General features: G+C 44.9%; 1 protein-coding gene across 1 annotated transcript; it reads right to left on the reverse strand.

Moving 5' to 3' along the window:
* Window positions 1-2084: 2084 nt before the first annotated feature.
* On the reverse strand, window positions 2085-13248 carry G6pc1 (glucose-6-phosphatase catalytic subunit 1). The gene is made up of 5 exons (XM_042673937.1): window positions 12889-13248; window positions 9879-9988; window positions 6523-6625; window positions 4244-4359; window positions 2085-2600 (listed from the first exon to the last, which is right to left on the reverse strand). Exons 1-5 carry the CDS (start codon window positions 13116-13118, stop codon window positions 2089-2091), a joined length of 1071 nt encoding a protein of 356 aa, XP_042529871.1. The 5' UTR covers window positions 13119-13248; the 3' UTR covers window positions 2085-2088.
* Window positions 13249-16580: the final 3332 nt, after the last annotated feature.

A 16580-nucleotide genomic window follows, 5' to 3' on the forward strand; every position in this document is an offset into this window, starting at 1 on the left:
GAAGTCTCTGTACCCCTGTTGGAAGTCCTGGACAACTTCAGTTTTCCTTCTCTATAAGAAATGTAGCCAGGCCACTGGTGACTCACACCTATAATCCTAGCTACTCAGGAGGCTGAGATTTTTGAGGACCATGGTTTGAAACCAGCTGGGGGCAGGAAAGTCTGTGAGATTCTTATCTCCAATTGACCACCAGAAAGCTAGAAGTGGAGGCTGGTTCAAACATTAGAACACCAGCCTTGAGTGAACAAGCTAAGCGAGAACCTGAGACCTCTAAGTCAAGCCCTAGTGCTTGCCCAGTAAATGAATGGAATGAATGAATGATGAATGAAGGTACAGAGGAGCCAAATAATTTGTTTAGGAAAACAGAGAAAGATCTCTAAACTTAGAACTTGTTGCATCTAAAATGATAAACAAGACTTCATTCTTAAATAAAATGTTTTAATAAAATACTGTATATATTATATATTTTTCAAAGTTGTTAGCTGCAGGATGGTTGGTGCAAATGATAATACAATGGTAGTATATATCATGAGTAGCAAAAACAAGGCTCAAATAAATAGGTGAGCATTTTCCCCCCAAGACATACTCTGCAAATCAGCTGAGACTAGAGAACGGGCATGGAGGAGTGGGGCTTTCCTCTGAGAATGTGCTCGTGCTTGGTTGGGGCTTTCCTCTGAGAATGTGCTCATGCTTGGTTGGGGCTTTCCTCTGAGAATGTGCTCGTGCTTGGTTGGGATTGAGAAAGGAGTCATAGTTACCCTCCAGAAATCAAAGGTAACATTGGAGTGACCTTCTAAAGAGAGGAATCCTGGCCCTCTCCTTACCATTTTGTCCCAAATTTCAGAGTGGAACTGAAACATACAAAAGCACCACCAGAGAGTTGCCCTTTAGGCATCTGAGGATCCAAAGGGTGACTGAGGAGCCAGTGGAAAATTCTAGGAGAAAGCAGAACTGGGTGGGTGCAGAGGAAGATGTAATATAATACAGTAGGAGTCAAGGATGCCTGAATATTCTGACAAGTTCTCCATCACTGCAACTACTCAGAAATCTAAGTATCCTGACCATTTGAGTTGAGTAGAAAAATACCAAAAGCAGAATCACCCCACTAATTGCCTATAGATTATACTTTAAATTGGCCCACCATTATTGAGAGTATACATAAAAGGATTCAAATATAATTGAAAAACTCGATACTGGTAGCTCACTTCTGTACACTCAGCAACTCAGGAGGCTAAGATGAGGATTGGAAATTCAAAGCCTGCCTGGGCAGAAAAATCAGTGAGCTTTTTATGCCTAATTAACCAGCAGAAAACTGGAAGTGGAGATATGGCTCAAGTGGCAGAGCAGAAGCCTCTAGCAAAAAAGCCAAGCCAGAGCTCCAGGCCCTGAGTTCAAGCCTCAGTATGTACACAAAAATAAGGTAGAGGGCTGGGAATGTAACTTAGTGGTCTAATGCCTGCCTAACATACATGAAGCCCTGGGTTCAATTCCTCAGTACCACATAAACAGAAAAAGCTGGAAGTGGCACGGTGGCTCAAGTGGTAGAGTGCTAGCCTTGTGCAAAAGAAGCTCAGGAACAGCACCTAGGCCCTGAGTTCAAGCCCCAGGACTGGCAAAAAAAAAAGCCTTAAAAGAAACATAATTGAACTTATGTGAGTGATCACTTGGCACATATTTTGCATGATATATGAAAAATACTAAAAACTCCTCCTCGATCCACCTTTTCCTCCTTACCAAATGCACTCTGCCTTTCTCCTTTCCCTGGCAAGGCTAAGCACAGGCAGGAAATTCTCAGTTGGACTTGTGAGCTGCTTTCTCTCTCTGGAAGTCTCGCTTTTGTATATCTGACTGGAGAATAAGTTAAGTAGGTCTTCAGGGAAAAATCCAGAATGACCCAACTTCTAAGAGTCCAGTGTCCTCATTAGCTTTTAAACAAACAGTAAACCATCATCCAATAGCATTAGGATCTGAAAGTCACCTGAGCTGACTTTCACACGTCTGCCCTCAGAATGGGCTGCAGGCGACCTCTGATCCCCTCTAAATTTCTGGCAGTCACTGACTTTTAAACACTTGAGACTCCGTAATGCTTTACAAAGACTTCTTGTGTGACTGGCCCAGGAACCGGGAAAGGCAGTAGGGGATGAGACTGACAGAGGCCAACGGCACTGTGGCACTCTTGCAGAAGGACAAGGCATAGAAGATCAGCTCGATTTTGGAGGGGGGTTTCAAAGAGTCGAAGAGGTGCAGGAGCACAAGGGAGACCACGATACAGCTGAGACGGAATGAGAGCGCCTTGCTGGATTTTCCCTTGCAACTCTCCTTGTACATGCTGGAGTTGAGAGCCAGCCCCAGGCCAAAGAGGGTCCCCAGGTTTTTGAGGAGGCTGGCAAAGGGTGTAGTGTCAATATGGACCCATTCTGGCTGTTGACACCATCTCTTGGCTTTCTCCACAGTCCACAAGAGGTCCACCCCCAGCCCCTTAAGCAGCAGGTAAAATCCAATGGCAAAGCTGAACAAGAAGAAGGTAATGAAAAAATATTTCTTGAGACTGGCCCTGTAGATGCTCTGGATGTGGTTGAAGGTCTCAGCAACAGCAATGCCTAAACAGAAGAAAGAATGATTGTAAGAAAGAGAGGAAGCTAAGTTCATACCTATATTCAGCTACTCAGGAGCCTGAGATCTGAGAATCAACATTCAAAGTCAGCCTGAGCAGGAAAATCTGTGGGACTCTGATTTCCAATTAACCACCAAAAAGCTGGAACTGAAGCTGTGGCTCAGAGCACAACTGTGGTAGAGCACCATCCTTGAGTGAAAAGCTTAAGAGACAGCACTCAGGCCCCAAGTTCAAGCATTAGTACCAGCACAAAAACAAATACAAAGAAAAGGATGATTCTGGGCATTCAATAGAGGTGGATTTCGAGCAATGGGTGACATGCCATCCATCCTGTATTGTGGAATAAAATCACAGATACTATTTGCAACTTCAACATATCCTCAGCAGAGCCTCTTAGATGGAAGAGTCATTATAGCTGGGTGCTGGTAGCTTAGTTCTTTTTTTTTTTTTTTTTTTTTTGTCAGTTGTGGGACTTGAACTCTGGGCTTGGGCGCTGTCCCTGCACTCTTCAGCTCAAGGCGAGTGCTCTACTGCTTGAGCCACAGAGCCACTTCCAGTTTTCTGGTGGTTTATTGGAGATAAGAGTCTCATGGACTTTCCTGCCCAGTCTGGCTTTGAACCGTGATCCTCAGATTTCAGCCTCCTGAGTAGCTAGGATTACAGGCGTGAGCCACCGGCGCCCAGCTCTGTAGCTCAGTTCTATAGGTTGATGGAACCTGTCATCTTGGCTACTCAGGAGGTTGAGATCTGAGGATTGATGTTCTAAACAAGCCCAAGCAGAAAAATCTGTGAGACTATTATCTCTAGTTGACTAGCAAAAAGCTGGAAGTGAGGTATGCTTCAAGTAGTAGAGCACCAGCCTTCAGCAAAAAATCTCAGCACGAGCACAAGGTCCTGAGTTCAGGCCCCAGTCATATCACAACTCCTACCATATTTAAGCTTCCTGTTGGGGTCAGTGCTCCTATTTCTACATGAAACCCCTCAGAGGGGAAGGAAGGAAGGAAGGAAGGAAGGAAGGAAGGAAGGAAGGAAGGAAGGAAGGAAGGAAGGAAGGAAGGAAGGGAGGAAGGGAGGAAGGGAGGAAGGGAGGGACGAAGGAAGGAAGGAAGGAAGGGAGGAAGGAAGGAAGGAAGGAAGGAAGGAAGGAAGGAAGGAAGGAAGGAAGGAAGGAAGGAAGGAAGGAAGGAAGGGAGGAAGGGAGGGAGGGAGGGAGGGAGGGAGAGAGGGAGGGATGAAGGGAGGAAGGGAGGGAGGGAGAGGGAGGGAGGGGCTCACGCCTCTAATCCTAACTACTTGGGAGGCTGAGATCTGAGGATCATGGTTCAAAGCCAGCCAGGGTAGGAAAGTCTGTGAGACTCTTATCTCCAATAAACCATCAGAAAACCAGAAGTTGTGCTGTGGCTTAAGTGGTAGAGCACTTGCCTTGAGCTGAAGAGCTGTTACAATATTTCAGGAACACACTTAATATATAGATCTGCTAATAGAGATTAATCATTTCAAATCACCTGCCCTTGACTTGCATCTGCTGAAGTTCTAATAGCATTGTGGGTATGTAGGACATGCCTGGGGTTATATTCTGATTGGGGATAAATAGTAAGTTGGGCGAGAGGGAGTCAGAGCAGTTCATACCTGACAGGACGCCAGCCACAACCTGGTGAGGAAAGTGAGCTGCAAGGTAGATCCGTGACAGACAGACATTCAACTGCACAGCCCAGTATCCCAACCATAGGATGATATTCAAGCACCTGCAAACAACAACAAATGTATTAGTCAACCATAATAGAACACAGATGTGGATACATCAGAGAAGAAAATAGCCCTGGAACCTGGCAAACCTAGGTGATTTGAAGTAGATTTGTGTTTGTATGTGTGTGCACCTTTTCCTCCTCCTCCTCCTTTTTTTTGGTCAGTCATGGGGCTTGAACTCAGGGACTAGGTGTTGTCCCTGAACTTTTCTGCTGAAGGCTAATGCTTTACTACTTTTTGCCACAACACCACTTCCAGTTTTCTGGTGGTTAATTGGAGATAAGAGGCTCACAGACTTTCCTCCCAGGGTGATCCTCAGATCTCAGCCTCCTGAGTAGCTAGGATTACAGGCATGAGCCACCAGTGCACAGCTGCTGCATCTTCTCCTTCTCCATCTCCCTTCTTTCCTCCTCCTCTTCCTCCTTCTCCTCTTTCTCTTCCTCCTTCCACTTTTTTTGTGCTGAAACAGACTTGAACTCAGGGCCTTGCACTTTCTTTTGGCTTTTTTACTCAAGGCTGGTCTTTACCACTTGACCCAGATCTCCATTTCTATTTTTTGGTAGGATAAAAAAAAAATCCCATGGATTTTTTTTTTTGGGTAGGGGGTGCCTTGGGCTGGCTTCTGTGATCCTCAAGTCTCAGCCTCCTGAGTATCTAGGATTATAGGGATGAGCCACTAGTGACTGACTCACAGATTTCTTCTTCAATGACTTCAGTAGCATTTTTTTAAATCATAATCATCAGCAATTCTTGGGCAGTTTTAAGGGTTTTTCTAGTTTTCTCTGTTGAATTTTATATGGCTATAATCCTCAGTGCCAAGAGGAATCAGGCCATCATCTTACTGGCTTCAGCAAAGTGGTGAAAACAGTGAAAGTTCTGGATAGTCGACACAACAGTACAATTTCTTTCCCTTTGTAGAAATGGCCTGTGGAAGGCAGCTGTGGGGAAAACCAGTGAGGTGGCGGATGGAGCATCAGGAAGCAAGGGCGCTGCACATGGCGGTACTGCAACTCAGTGACTGCACTGACTTTTTTCCTCTTAAATTTCCTCAGTATTTAGTAGCAGTAGTAGCAGCAGCAGCAGCAGCAGCAGTAGTAGTAGTAGTAGTAGTAGTAGTAGTAGTAGTAGTAGTACCAGTCCTGGGGAGTGAACTGAGAGGCTGGGCACTGTTCCTGAGCTTTTCTTTTTTTTCCTCAAGACTAGTACTCTATCACTTGAGCCATAGCTCCACTTCAGGCTTTTTTTTGAGTAGCTTATTGGATATAAGAGTCTCACAGTCTTTTCTTCCTGGGCTGGCTTTGAACTACAATCCTCAAATCTCAGCCTTCTGAGTAGCTAGGATTACAGGTATGAGCCAGGCAGTACCAGACAGTTTTTATTTTCAACTTGAACTTACTTGTCCCTACTAATTTTTTATACTAATTGTATAATAGTATATTTGTGTATATATATATATAATATTGTACTATAGATATGCATTTTAATTTTATTAACATTTATTAATTATACATATCCTCTCTTCTTCCCACTTTATTTGTGTGTGTGTGTGTGTGTGTGTGTGTGTGTGTGTGTGTGTGTGTGTGTTGATGCTGGAGCTTGAACTCAGGGCCTTAAGATCTTTCTTGGCAGTTTTTTCAAGGCTTATGCTCTATTCCTGGTCATAGTCAACATTTTACTGGTGAGGAGATGAACTCTCTCTGACTTTTCTGCCTAAGCTGTCTCCAAACCACAATCCTCTGGTCTCAGCCTCCTGAGTAACTAGGATTACAGATGAGGCATTGGTACCCAGCTCTAGAACTGACTTTACTATATCTATGAAGAATGGCATTGAGACTTTGGTGAAGATTGCATCGAGTCTTTAGATTGCTGCTGGTAGTATAGCCATTTTCATACTATTACTTATGTTGATCCATGAACATGGGATATCTTTCCATATTCTTCATCACCTAATGTTTAGAGCTCCTTCATGCTGTTAGGCCTATTTTCCTTGTATGAAACAAACATATTCTCTGACTCTATGTTTAACCTCAGCATTTTATCAGTGCCAACCTGAGGTGTGAGAACAAAGCTAGGGAATGTGGGGGAAAAACAAGCAGCACGTCAGCTACAGAGACAGCCATCTCATACCCTCCAGCACCCACATCCCAACAGTGAGTTCTTACTGAAATCGGTATGTCGGCTTCTTTCTCCGAAAGATGGTGAGGGTAGATGTGACCATCACGTAGTACACGCCTGCTGCACCCATAGCATGGCCAGAAGGACTCCCTATAGAGTGGGAAAGAGATGCAGGGGCTAAAGATGAAAGGTCTCCATCTGAGGGACTACCAAGGGGTACTATCTACACAGTGATCAGGCATCTGTCTAGCCATCCTTCTATCCATTTATCTATCCATTTAGCCTACAAGTACCAGATGAACTCCTATGCCAAGCTCTGCATAGGCTGTAAGTGCAATGGTAGGCAAAGCCAAAGAAGCTCCTTGTTTTTGTAACAGCATACAATCTGATGATCACACAGAGAATCAGCATAGTATATGTGCAGTTGCTCACTGATATGCCCACCATTGCTTCTCTTCTCTTCCCTTCCCTAGGCTCACTCTGCTTTGGCTGTGCTGGCATCATTACTCTCCTTTAAACATATACAACATGCTCTTACCTCAGGGCCATTACACTGCTATCCTCTCGGAATTTCCCTGCCCAACAACTTTGCCTCCTCCAGCTAGACTTTTCAAGGAGCTTAGTCTGGCTAGTTTATCTATCTATCTATCTAGATTTTTTTGTCCGTCATGCGGCTCGAACTCTGGGCCTGGGAGCTGTCCTTGAGCAGAAGAGCTAGTGCTCTACCACTTTGAGCCACAGTGCCACTTCTGGTTTTCTGGTGGTTAATTGGAGGTAAGAGTCTCACAGACTTTCCTGCCCAGACTGAACCACAGTCTCAAATCTCAGCCTCCTGAGCAGCTAGGATAACAAGCATGAACCACCAGCGCCCTAGGCTGGCTCTAGGTTTTTTTGAGGTTTTGTTTGTTTTGTCAGTTATGGGGCTTGAACTCTGTGTTTGGGTGCTGTCCCTGGCAAGCGCTCTACCACTTGAGCCATACTACCTATTTGGGGGCTGGTACTGGGTGTTGAACTCAGGGCCTGGAACTCTTACTTGGCTTTTTTGCACAAACTTGGCACTTTACCACTCAAGCCACACTTTGGCTTCTAGCTTTTTTTTTTTTTTGACAGTCTTGGGGGCTTGAATTTTTGGGCCTGGGTGCTGTCTCTGAGCTCTTCAGCTCAAGGTTAGCGCTCTATCACTTGAGCCACAGCACTACTTCCATTTTTCTGGTGGTTTATTGGAGATAATTCCTGCTGGGGCTGGCTTTGAACTGTGATCCTCAGATCTCATTCTCCTGAGTAGCTAGGATTATAGGTATGAGCCACTGGTGCCTGGCTGACTTCTAGCTTTTTGATGTTTTGTTGGAGATAAGAGTCATTTTGGGTCTGGGGGTATGGCTTAATGGTAGAGGGCTTGTCTAGTATGCATGAAGCCCTGAATTCAATTCCTCAGTAGCATATAAACAGAAAAGGCCAGAAGTGGAACTGTGACCTCAAGTAGTAGACTGCTAGCTTTGAGCAAAAAAAGCTCAGGGACAGTGTCCAGGTCCTTGAGTTCAAGCCCCAGGACTGGTTAAAAAAAAAAAAAAAAAAGAAGAGTCGTTTGGCGGTGTCTGCCCAAACTGGCTTTAAATTTCAATCCTTAGATCTCAGCCTCCTGAGTAATTAGGATTACAGGTAAGAGCTACCAGCACGTGGCTTCTGACCAGCCTATTTAACATAGCAGCTGGTTCTTGATCTTGAGTCTTCTCTTCTGAAGGCCAGAGGGCTCTGGGATGTTCCACTAGAACCCTCCCCTCCCCCCCCCCCCCCCCCCCCAGGGCTGAAAGGCGTATTTTCCAGCTGTTATGAGTATAGTTGTGGATGACCCTCAGTTGATAGCATTTCTGGGCATTTCTCTGGACTGGAGATCAAGATTACCATCTTTCTAGGAGAATCTGCACCCAAAAAATGGTGACCCATTCAAATAAACTCCAAAGAGCCCAGTTTCAGAGCTCCGTATATGACTGGGTGGCTGAATCATGACTGTAATTTGCCATCTACCCTATTGAGGTGTCCCTTCCCTTCCATGAATATGGCTCTTATTCTTGCTCATATCCACTGGAGTCAGCTTTCTAAGGAAAAGCCTTCTTCTTTCTTCCTTTTCTCCTCCTTCAATATAAGGGATCATATCCTAATATCCTACTTATTTTACTTACTTAATATGATTTCTGTATCCTACAGCCCTACGTTCAATTTCAGCTCCACAGGACCAGGAATATTTGTTTTGGTGGCTGATAAAAGTACCCCTAGCACTGGAGGGAACTTAGTAGATAAATAATAGTTTAATAAATACTAGCTGGAGTGAGGTATAGTAGTGCATACCTATTATCCCAGCACTCCAGAGAGCCTAAGGCAGGAGAATTGGGAATTCAATGCCAGTCTGAATTACATATTGAGACTCTCTCAAAAAAAAATCCACAAAGGAGGAGGCTACAATGCTTGATAAGAAATGTACTCATTATCTTGTCCATGTAATTGTAACCCCTCTGTACAGTATTTTCACAATAAAAAAAATAATAAATTAAAAAATAAAAAAATCCCTTGAATAAATCTGGGTGCACACATGGCTAATTCCTGTAATCCTAACTACTCAGGAGGCTGAGATCTGAGGATTGCAGTTTGAAGCCAACCCTGGCCAGAAAAGTCCTTGAGACTCTTATAATCAATTAACCACTAAATATCCAGAAGTAGAGTTATAGCTCCAATAGTAGAGTGCTAACCTCGAGCACAAAACCTCAGGGACAGTGCCCAAGCCCTGAGTTCAAGCCCCAGGACTGACACAAAAAAAAATATTCCCCAAATAGCTGAATAAGTGAATATGCCCTGAATTACGTCAATGGCATGCTTCCTAGCAGAGAGCCAGGGAAAGTGTTGAGGAAGGGAGGCTGCTGCTAAGAATTGTGGGGAAGGTCTGGATTGGATATCTCTACTACCAATGAACAATGTAATCTAGCATTTGTCTCAGTACCTCCTGTCTGGCAGTGTGTGGGGTTAAGTGGTCATCCCAGGGGATGTATTCACTGGGCCAAGCTGTTGAGGAGAGCCAGAGCCCAGACTTCTATTCCTTTCTCCTCTCCAGATAAAGGGCCATGACCCAGTTACTCTCATAAGCTCTTCACTGCCAGGGGTACCCTTGCCTCTGTTGGACTAGTAACTTGGGCCTTTGACACATCAAAGTGGCCTAACATGCTATCCAGAAAGGTTTGGCTGATGTGAATTAAAATGGAGTTGTATCCAATGCATGCAAGACTGTGACAGCAGTATGAAGTCATAGCTATCTGCGTGTCCCCTTAAGTCAACTTCATCCACAATAGATGGTAGTGTCTAGACTGAGGGAGGTCCACCCAGCTTCTGTCACAACAAGGGCTGGGACACTCACCTGGCCCCGTCTCACAGGTGACAGGGAACTGCTTTATCAATGGCACAGAGCTGTTGTGGTAGTAGTCAGTGTCCAGGACCCACCAATATGGGCGCTGTCCAAAGAGAATCCTGTGGAAAAGCACAAGCAGTGACTGGAGTTATGCCATGGATGCTTGGACACAAGACAAGGTCTTACTATTGTATCCCAGACTGGCCTTAAACTCACGATCCTCCTTCTTAAGTGCTGGCATTACAGGTGTGGAGCACCACACTTAGAAGAAACTTAGACTCTTGGACCACACTTAGAAGAAACTAAGACTTTTGGAAAGAAAGGAGCTGGAAAGAGAACAGGGTGGCTAAGGAGAAGCCTGGAGGGAGAGGTTTTATGATGCACATCTCAAAGGACTATTTGAACATATTATCTATTCAAACATAGTCAGAAATAGGGTACAGTGGCATACACCAGTAGTCCTAGCTACTTGGGGAAGTTGAGGCAAAAGGATAACCTGAGCCTAGAATTTTGAGCCCAGCCTGGACAACATAGCAAGGCTCTGCCTGTTAAGAATAAACCCAAGATCCAAAACATTCTTATTAATAGTAGCTATGAGACTTCTTCTTTTTCTAATCCCAAGAAAAATATGTGGAGGGAGGAGTCATATGAAACTGTAACTTGCAACTTGGAACTTGTGTCTACTATGGGTTCCCTCATTGTCTTCAGCCCTCAGAGACTTGTGTCTCCTCTAACATCAGAATATGTGTCCCAGAGGCCCATGACAACCACCTCTGGAGACACAGTCTCTGTTCCCATCAGAGCCTCGGCAACTTGTTTTGTGTCCTTTCCACTTTGAAACAAAATGTCTGACAAACCAGTTCCCCTTTAAAAGTGTTAGACATAGTTTTTGCTATAGAGACAGGTGTCAAAGGTCATCAGAATGCCTTCTTGTCCCTGTTGAGCAGTAATTTCTCACTGAAATTGGGGACAGCCTCTAACTCTGACTTCTACTAGCTGGAAAGGATCCATACACCCCTTCTCATAGTTGTGTTTTTGTTTGTTTTGTTGGTCATGGGGCTTGAACTTGGGTTCTGGGCACTATTCCTGAGCTTTTGTACTCAATGCTAAGGCTCTACCTCTTTGAGCCTTAAGGCTAGCACTCTACCACTTGAACCATAGCACCACTTCTGGCTTTTTCTGCTATGTGGTACTGAGGAATCGAACCCAGGGCCTCATGCATGCAAGGCAAGCACTCTACCACTGAGCCACCTTCCCAACCCCTACTTCTGGTTTTCTTATGGTTAATGGGCTGGCTTTGAACCACAATCCTCAAATCTCGGCCTCCTGAGTAGCTAGGATTACAGGCACAAGCCATCAGCACCCGGCTCCATCTCTTGATTTTTGATAGCATTGCTTCTGAACAAGCTTACCTGAGCTTCCAGGCTGGCTGGCTCTGCTATTTATTTATTTATTTATTTTTTGGGTGGGGTCCGGTCATGGGGCCTGAACTCTGGGCCTGGGTGCTGTCCCTCAGCTCTTCAGCTCAAGGCCAGCGCTCTACCACTTGAGCCACAGCGCCACTTCCGGCTTTTTTTCTTTTTTGCTTATGTGGTGCTGAGGAATGGAACCCAGGGCCTCAGGCATGCAAGGCAAGCGCTCTACCACTGAGCCACCTTCCCAGCCCCTGGCTCTGCTATTTATTAACCAAACTAATCTCATTAGTCAATGCAGAGCTTTGTTGGTGGTGTTGGTGATGGTGGTGATGGTGGTGGTGGTGGTGGTAGGAGTTGAACTCTGGGCCTGGGAGCTGTCCCTCAGCTCTTCAGCTCAAGGCTAGCGCTTTACTACTTGAGCCACAGCACCACTTCCAGTTTTCTGGTGGTTTATTGGAGATAAGAGTCTCATGGCCTTTTCTGCCCAGGCTGGCTTTGAACTGTGATCTTCAGATCTCAGCCTCCTGATAGCTAGGATTATAGGCATGAGCCACCAGTGCCGGGCTTTAACTCAGAGCTTTGCTCTCCTCTTCTGTGACTTAGTAGTGACTACCCCACAGAAAAGCACATGTGCTCAGGGTGTGGTTCAAGTAGTAGAGAGCCTGTGTAGCAGCAAAAGGCCCTGAGTACCCCATCTTACCCCCAAAAAAAGCATGTGGCCTGGGGCTGGGGATATAGCTCGGCAGTAGAACATTTTTTCTAGCATATGCAAATCTCCAACATTGGATATACTCCCCTCCCCCCATACATGCAAAATCACATAGCTCAGCAAATATTAAATGTTTAATGAATTGTGTATATGTGTGTGTGTGTATGTGTGTGTGTGTGTGTGTGTGTGTGCACGTGTGCCAGTACTAGGGTGTAAATTTGGGTCCTACACACTGTCTCTTAGGTTTTTGCTCCAGACTGGCATTCTACCACTTGAGCCATACCTCCATTTCTGGCTTCTTGCTGGTTAGTTGGAGATAAGAGTCTCATGGACTTTTCTGCCTGGATTCTCAGCTCTCAACCTCCTGAGTAGCTAGAATTATAGGAATGAGCCACCAACAGCTGGCTGAAACTAAGATTCTTTGCTTCAGGCCTGTACTCAGACTTTTCACTAAATCCAGCTGTCCTTCTACCACTTCAGTTCCTATGAAATGAGCTTTCCTGTGTTTCTAACTTTCACTGACAGGATTTTATCAGTCTTCTTTCTCTAGGTAGAGAATCCCAAATTAAGGGAGAAATGACCTGTGGCTTCCTGAGTAACATAGGAAGTGTGCCCACTAAGGGACCGACCTTTCCAGAGAGAATACTAGCCTTGATTCTTTTTTCTTTTTTGTCAGTTGTGGAGCTTGAGTTCTGGGCCTAGGCACTGTCCCTCAGCTCTTCAGCTCAAGGTTAGCACTCTACCACTTGAGCCACAGTGCCACTTCTAGCTTTTTCTGCTTATGTGGTACTGAGGAATTGAACCCAGGGCCTCAAACATGCGAGGCAAGCGCTCTACCACTGAGCCACCTTCCCAGCCCCCTAGCTTCATTTCTTGACCTTTAAGTGGTACTTACCACTTAAAGACAAGATTGAGCCAGTCTCCAATCACAGCTACCCAGAGAAGTTTGATGCCCACGGCTTCTTGAAGATGGAACCAAATGGGGAAGAGGACATAGAAGGCATTCCTGAGGTCAGCAATCACAGACACCAAGATGAACCAGTCCTGGGAATCTTGGTAATTCACCTGGAGATAGTGCGTTGACTGGATCCCAAAATCATGGAGAGCGTTCATTCGTTCCTCCATCCTTATTCCCTGACTACCTCAGTAAGCTTCCAACAGAATCAGTGCAGTTATTTCAGGCTTGGTGATGATTGCTCTGTGATCAGTCTGTGCCTTGCCCCTGTTTTATATGCCTTGTATCCAGTCTGCAGGTCAACCCAGCCCTGATCTTTGGACTCAAAAAATACTTTTGTCTAAAATCTATTGATCAAAGGTACATCATCAGTAGGTTGATTTACGTAAAATAGCAAAATGGGCATACAAAAACAGCCTGATCGGCAGGGCCAATTATTAACTTGGGCATGCTGCGTGACGGTGCATGGGGCTGCCCTCCTGGTCCCTGAAACCAGGCCAGACACGGGGCAGAGTCTAATTCCACTACAGTTCTTGCAAAGGTGTCTGATTTCTTTTCTTTTCTTTTCTTTGTGTGTGTGTGTGTGTGTGTGTGTGTTTGCCAGTCCTTGGGCTTGAACTTGGGGCCTGGATGCTGTCCCTCAGCTCTTCAGGTCAAGGCAAGCACTCTACCACTTGAGCCACAGTGCCACTTCTGGCTTTTTCTGCTTATATGGTGCTGAGGAATCGAACCCAGGGCCTCATGCATGCAAGGCAAGCACTCTACCACTGAGCCACTTTCCCAGCCCAGGTGTCTGATTTTCTAAGTCTACAGTGGCACTTATTTGGGGATAAAGAAAAGCCTCTGTGTTCTAATTGCAGTTGCTAGTTGAAAATATATAGCAGTAAGTTCTGTTTTACTGGGAACTGTTGCTTTTTGGTTCTTCTGTAACTCATTAGGGTTTGGGGTTGGCTTCTGGTTTGGGAGATCAATTGGGATTGGCTCCATATCTGTCAGGGCCAGAACATAATCATTTCTAAAAGAGGTGATTAATTTATTTAGTGATTTAAAGTTAAGACCTTTGGGGTTTTACTTCATAATATTATTCTTTTAATGTTTTAATTAATTAATTAATCAATTAACTTTGTGCCAGTCCTGGGGCTTGACTCGGCCTAGACACTGTCCCTGAGTATTTTCACTCAATGCTGGTACTCTACCACTAGAGCCATACTCTACTTTGGCCTTTTGGGTAGTTAATTTAAGATAAAAGTCTTAAGGACTTCCCTTCCCAGAATGGCTTTGAGTTGTCATTTCGGCCTTCTCAGTAGCTAGGATTACAGGCATAAGTGACCAGTAGCAGGCTTATTTATTTATTTATTTCTGCATGCTGGTTGGGGCTTAAACTCAGAGTCAGGGTACTGTACCTTAGCTTTTTCAGTTCAAGGTTGATACTCTACCACTTGAGCCACATCTCTACTTCTTCTACTTTGGGATTTTGCTGGCTTATGGGAGATAAGAATCTTGCAGACTTTCCTGCCAAGACTGGCTTTGAACCGTGATCCTCATCTCTCAACCTTCTGAGTAGCTAGGATTACAAGTGTGAACCACCAGTATCTGACTTAGTCATGATTTTAAATAATAGACTGTAACAACAAAATGCTAAACATATGTTTCTGAGTAAGAATACTCAAAATTAGTAACTAGAGACTGGAAACAAATTTTTTTAGTAATTTTAATTTAGTAATTTAATTTAGTAATTTTTGAGAAAGGGTTTCAATATCTTGAGTTTTTCCTTCATTCATGTTTTTATAATCAGCAGAAGAGCGCAAGGAAATGAATTAGGTGACAAACTAATGCATCTTTAAAGGTGGAGCCAGTGGCAATAAAATGTTTTAAAACCCATTTGAGCTGGTGCAATAATCCTAGCTACTCAGGAGACTGAGATCTGAGAATCAAGTTCAAAGTGGCGCTGTAGCTCAAGTGGTAGAGCGCTCGCCTTGAGTTGAAGAGCTGAGGGACAATGCCCAGGCCCAGAGTTCAAGCCCCATGACAGGCAAAAAAAAAAAAAAAAAAAAAAACTATATAGAGCACTGAGAATCAAGTTCAAAGCCATCCCAGGCAGAGAAGTCCATGAGACTTCCAGCACAAAGTGGGACATAGAGGTGTGGCTCAAATGGTAGAGCACCAGTACTGAGTGAAAAAGTCCAAGGGTGAGCAAAGGGCCCTGAGTTCAAGCCCCAGAACTGGTGTTCATGAGTGTGCATGTACATGAGTGAGCACATACACACATACACACACACACACACACAGAGAAACCCACTTGAATTTCCCATCAGAAGTTCATATTGATCTGTAAGGGGTTGGCTGAGGACAGCATAAACCAACACAAAACACAGAGCTCATGGCTTTGTAGCAAAGGTTTGCATCATTCCCTACTGGAAATGGTTAAAGTATCGTCCAGGAGAAAAGATCTAGAGTCTCATCCCCACCCCAGTGGGCTCCCCACTAGCTTAAGCTAACTCCAATCAGCCATGTTGTCTCTGATGGTCTAATCAACCTTCCTACCACTCCTGGCCTAGAGAGCAGGGGAGGCAAAGGAGGCTTTGGTGAGCTGCAGAGGAAGCATGTGCTATGTGGTGGGAGGTGAGACCTGTGTTCTGCATTGTCAGGGCTTTGGGGCCATAGGTAGTGGGCCCCACCAGAAGAGACATCTTCATCCCACTACCAGACAAGTCACCTTAGAAAGTATTGAGTAACTACTGTGGTGATCCCTGAAACTGGAGTTTTCTAGGATCTGAGGCGAATTGAGGGCAAACAGAGCAGTTCTTCTGACAAAATATCCAAAGGCCACTGTCTGGGTCTCAGCAGGGCTGTGAGGAGCCAGCATCTCTATGTCAGGTTCTGTCATGTGCTCAGCATGTGGTGAACAAATGCAGGATCCTATCTTCTGAGGAACGCGGGGAGAATGCTTGTGTTGATAAGGAGTGCCAGGTCTGATAAAAAAAAAAATTCTAGGAAGGTGGCTGGGAAGGTGGCTCAGTGGTAGAGCGCTTGTCTTGCATGTATGAGGCCCTGGGTTCGAGTCCTCAGTACCACATAAGCAGAAAAAAGCCGGAAGTGGTGCGGTGGCTCAAGTAGTAGAGCACTAGCTTTGATCTGAAAAGCTGAGGGACAGTGCCCAGGTCCAGAGTTCAGGCCCACGACTGGCAAAATAAATAAATAAATAAATCCAGGTATGCTAAGACTAGAAATATCTGCTACCCGTTAGGGGGTGACACTCTTTCCTTCCTTCCTTCTTTCCTTTCTTTTGCCGTCTCTTTCCCCCTCTTTCCTGCATACTAAGTGATCAATAGGTGAAGTGTTTAGAAATAGACATTGGCCAGTTCAACTGCTATCACACTCAGAGTGAATGACCCAGCTCATTTGCTAGAAAAAACATATTGGGAAAAACAGGTGGAGGTGGATTAATCATTGTTAGCCAGTAGAAATGGCTGACTTATCTCTGTGGTGAGAAAGTTCAGATTCAGGACCTTGAACTGTGCATCTATTGAACAGCATCGGGAGTCTGAATCCCAGGAAGGGCTGGACATTTTGTCCATGGAAAAATAACTGCAAGTGCTTGCTTCATTATAGCAGTGAAGAGCTCCCTGCTC

Source organism: Dipodomys spectabilis, unplaced genomic scaffold (genome assembly GCF_019054845.1).
Source record: "Dipodomys spectabilis isolate Male_0828 unplaced genomic scaffold, ASM1905484v1 ptg000018l, whole genome shotgun sequence".
Lineage (NCBI taxonomy): Eukaryota > Metazoa > Chordata > Mammalia > Rodentia > Heteromyidae > Dipodomys > Dipodomys spectabilis.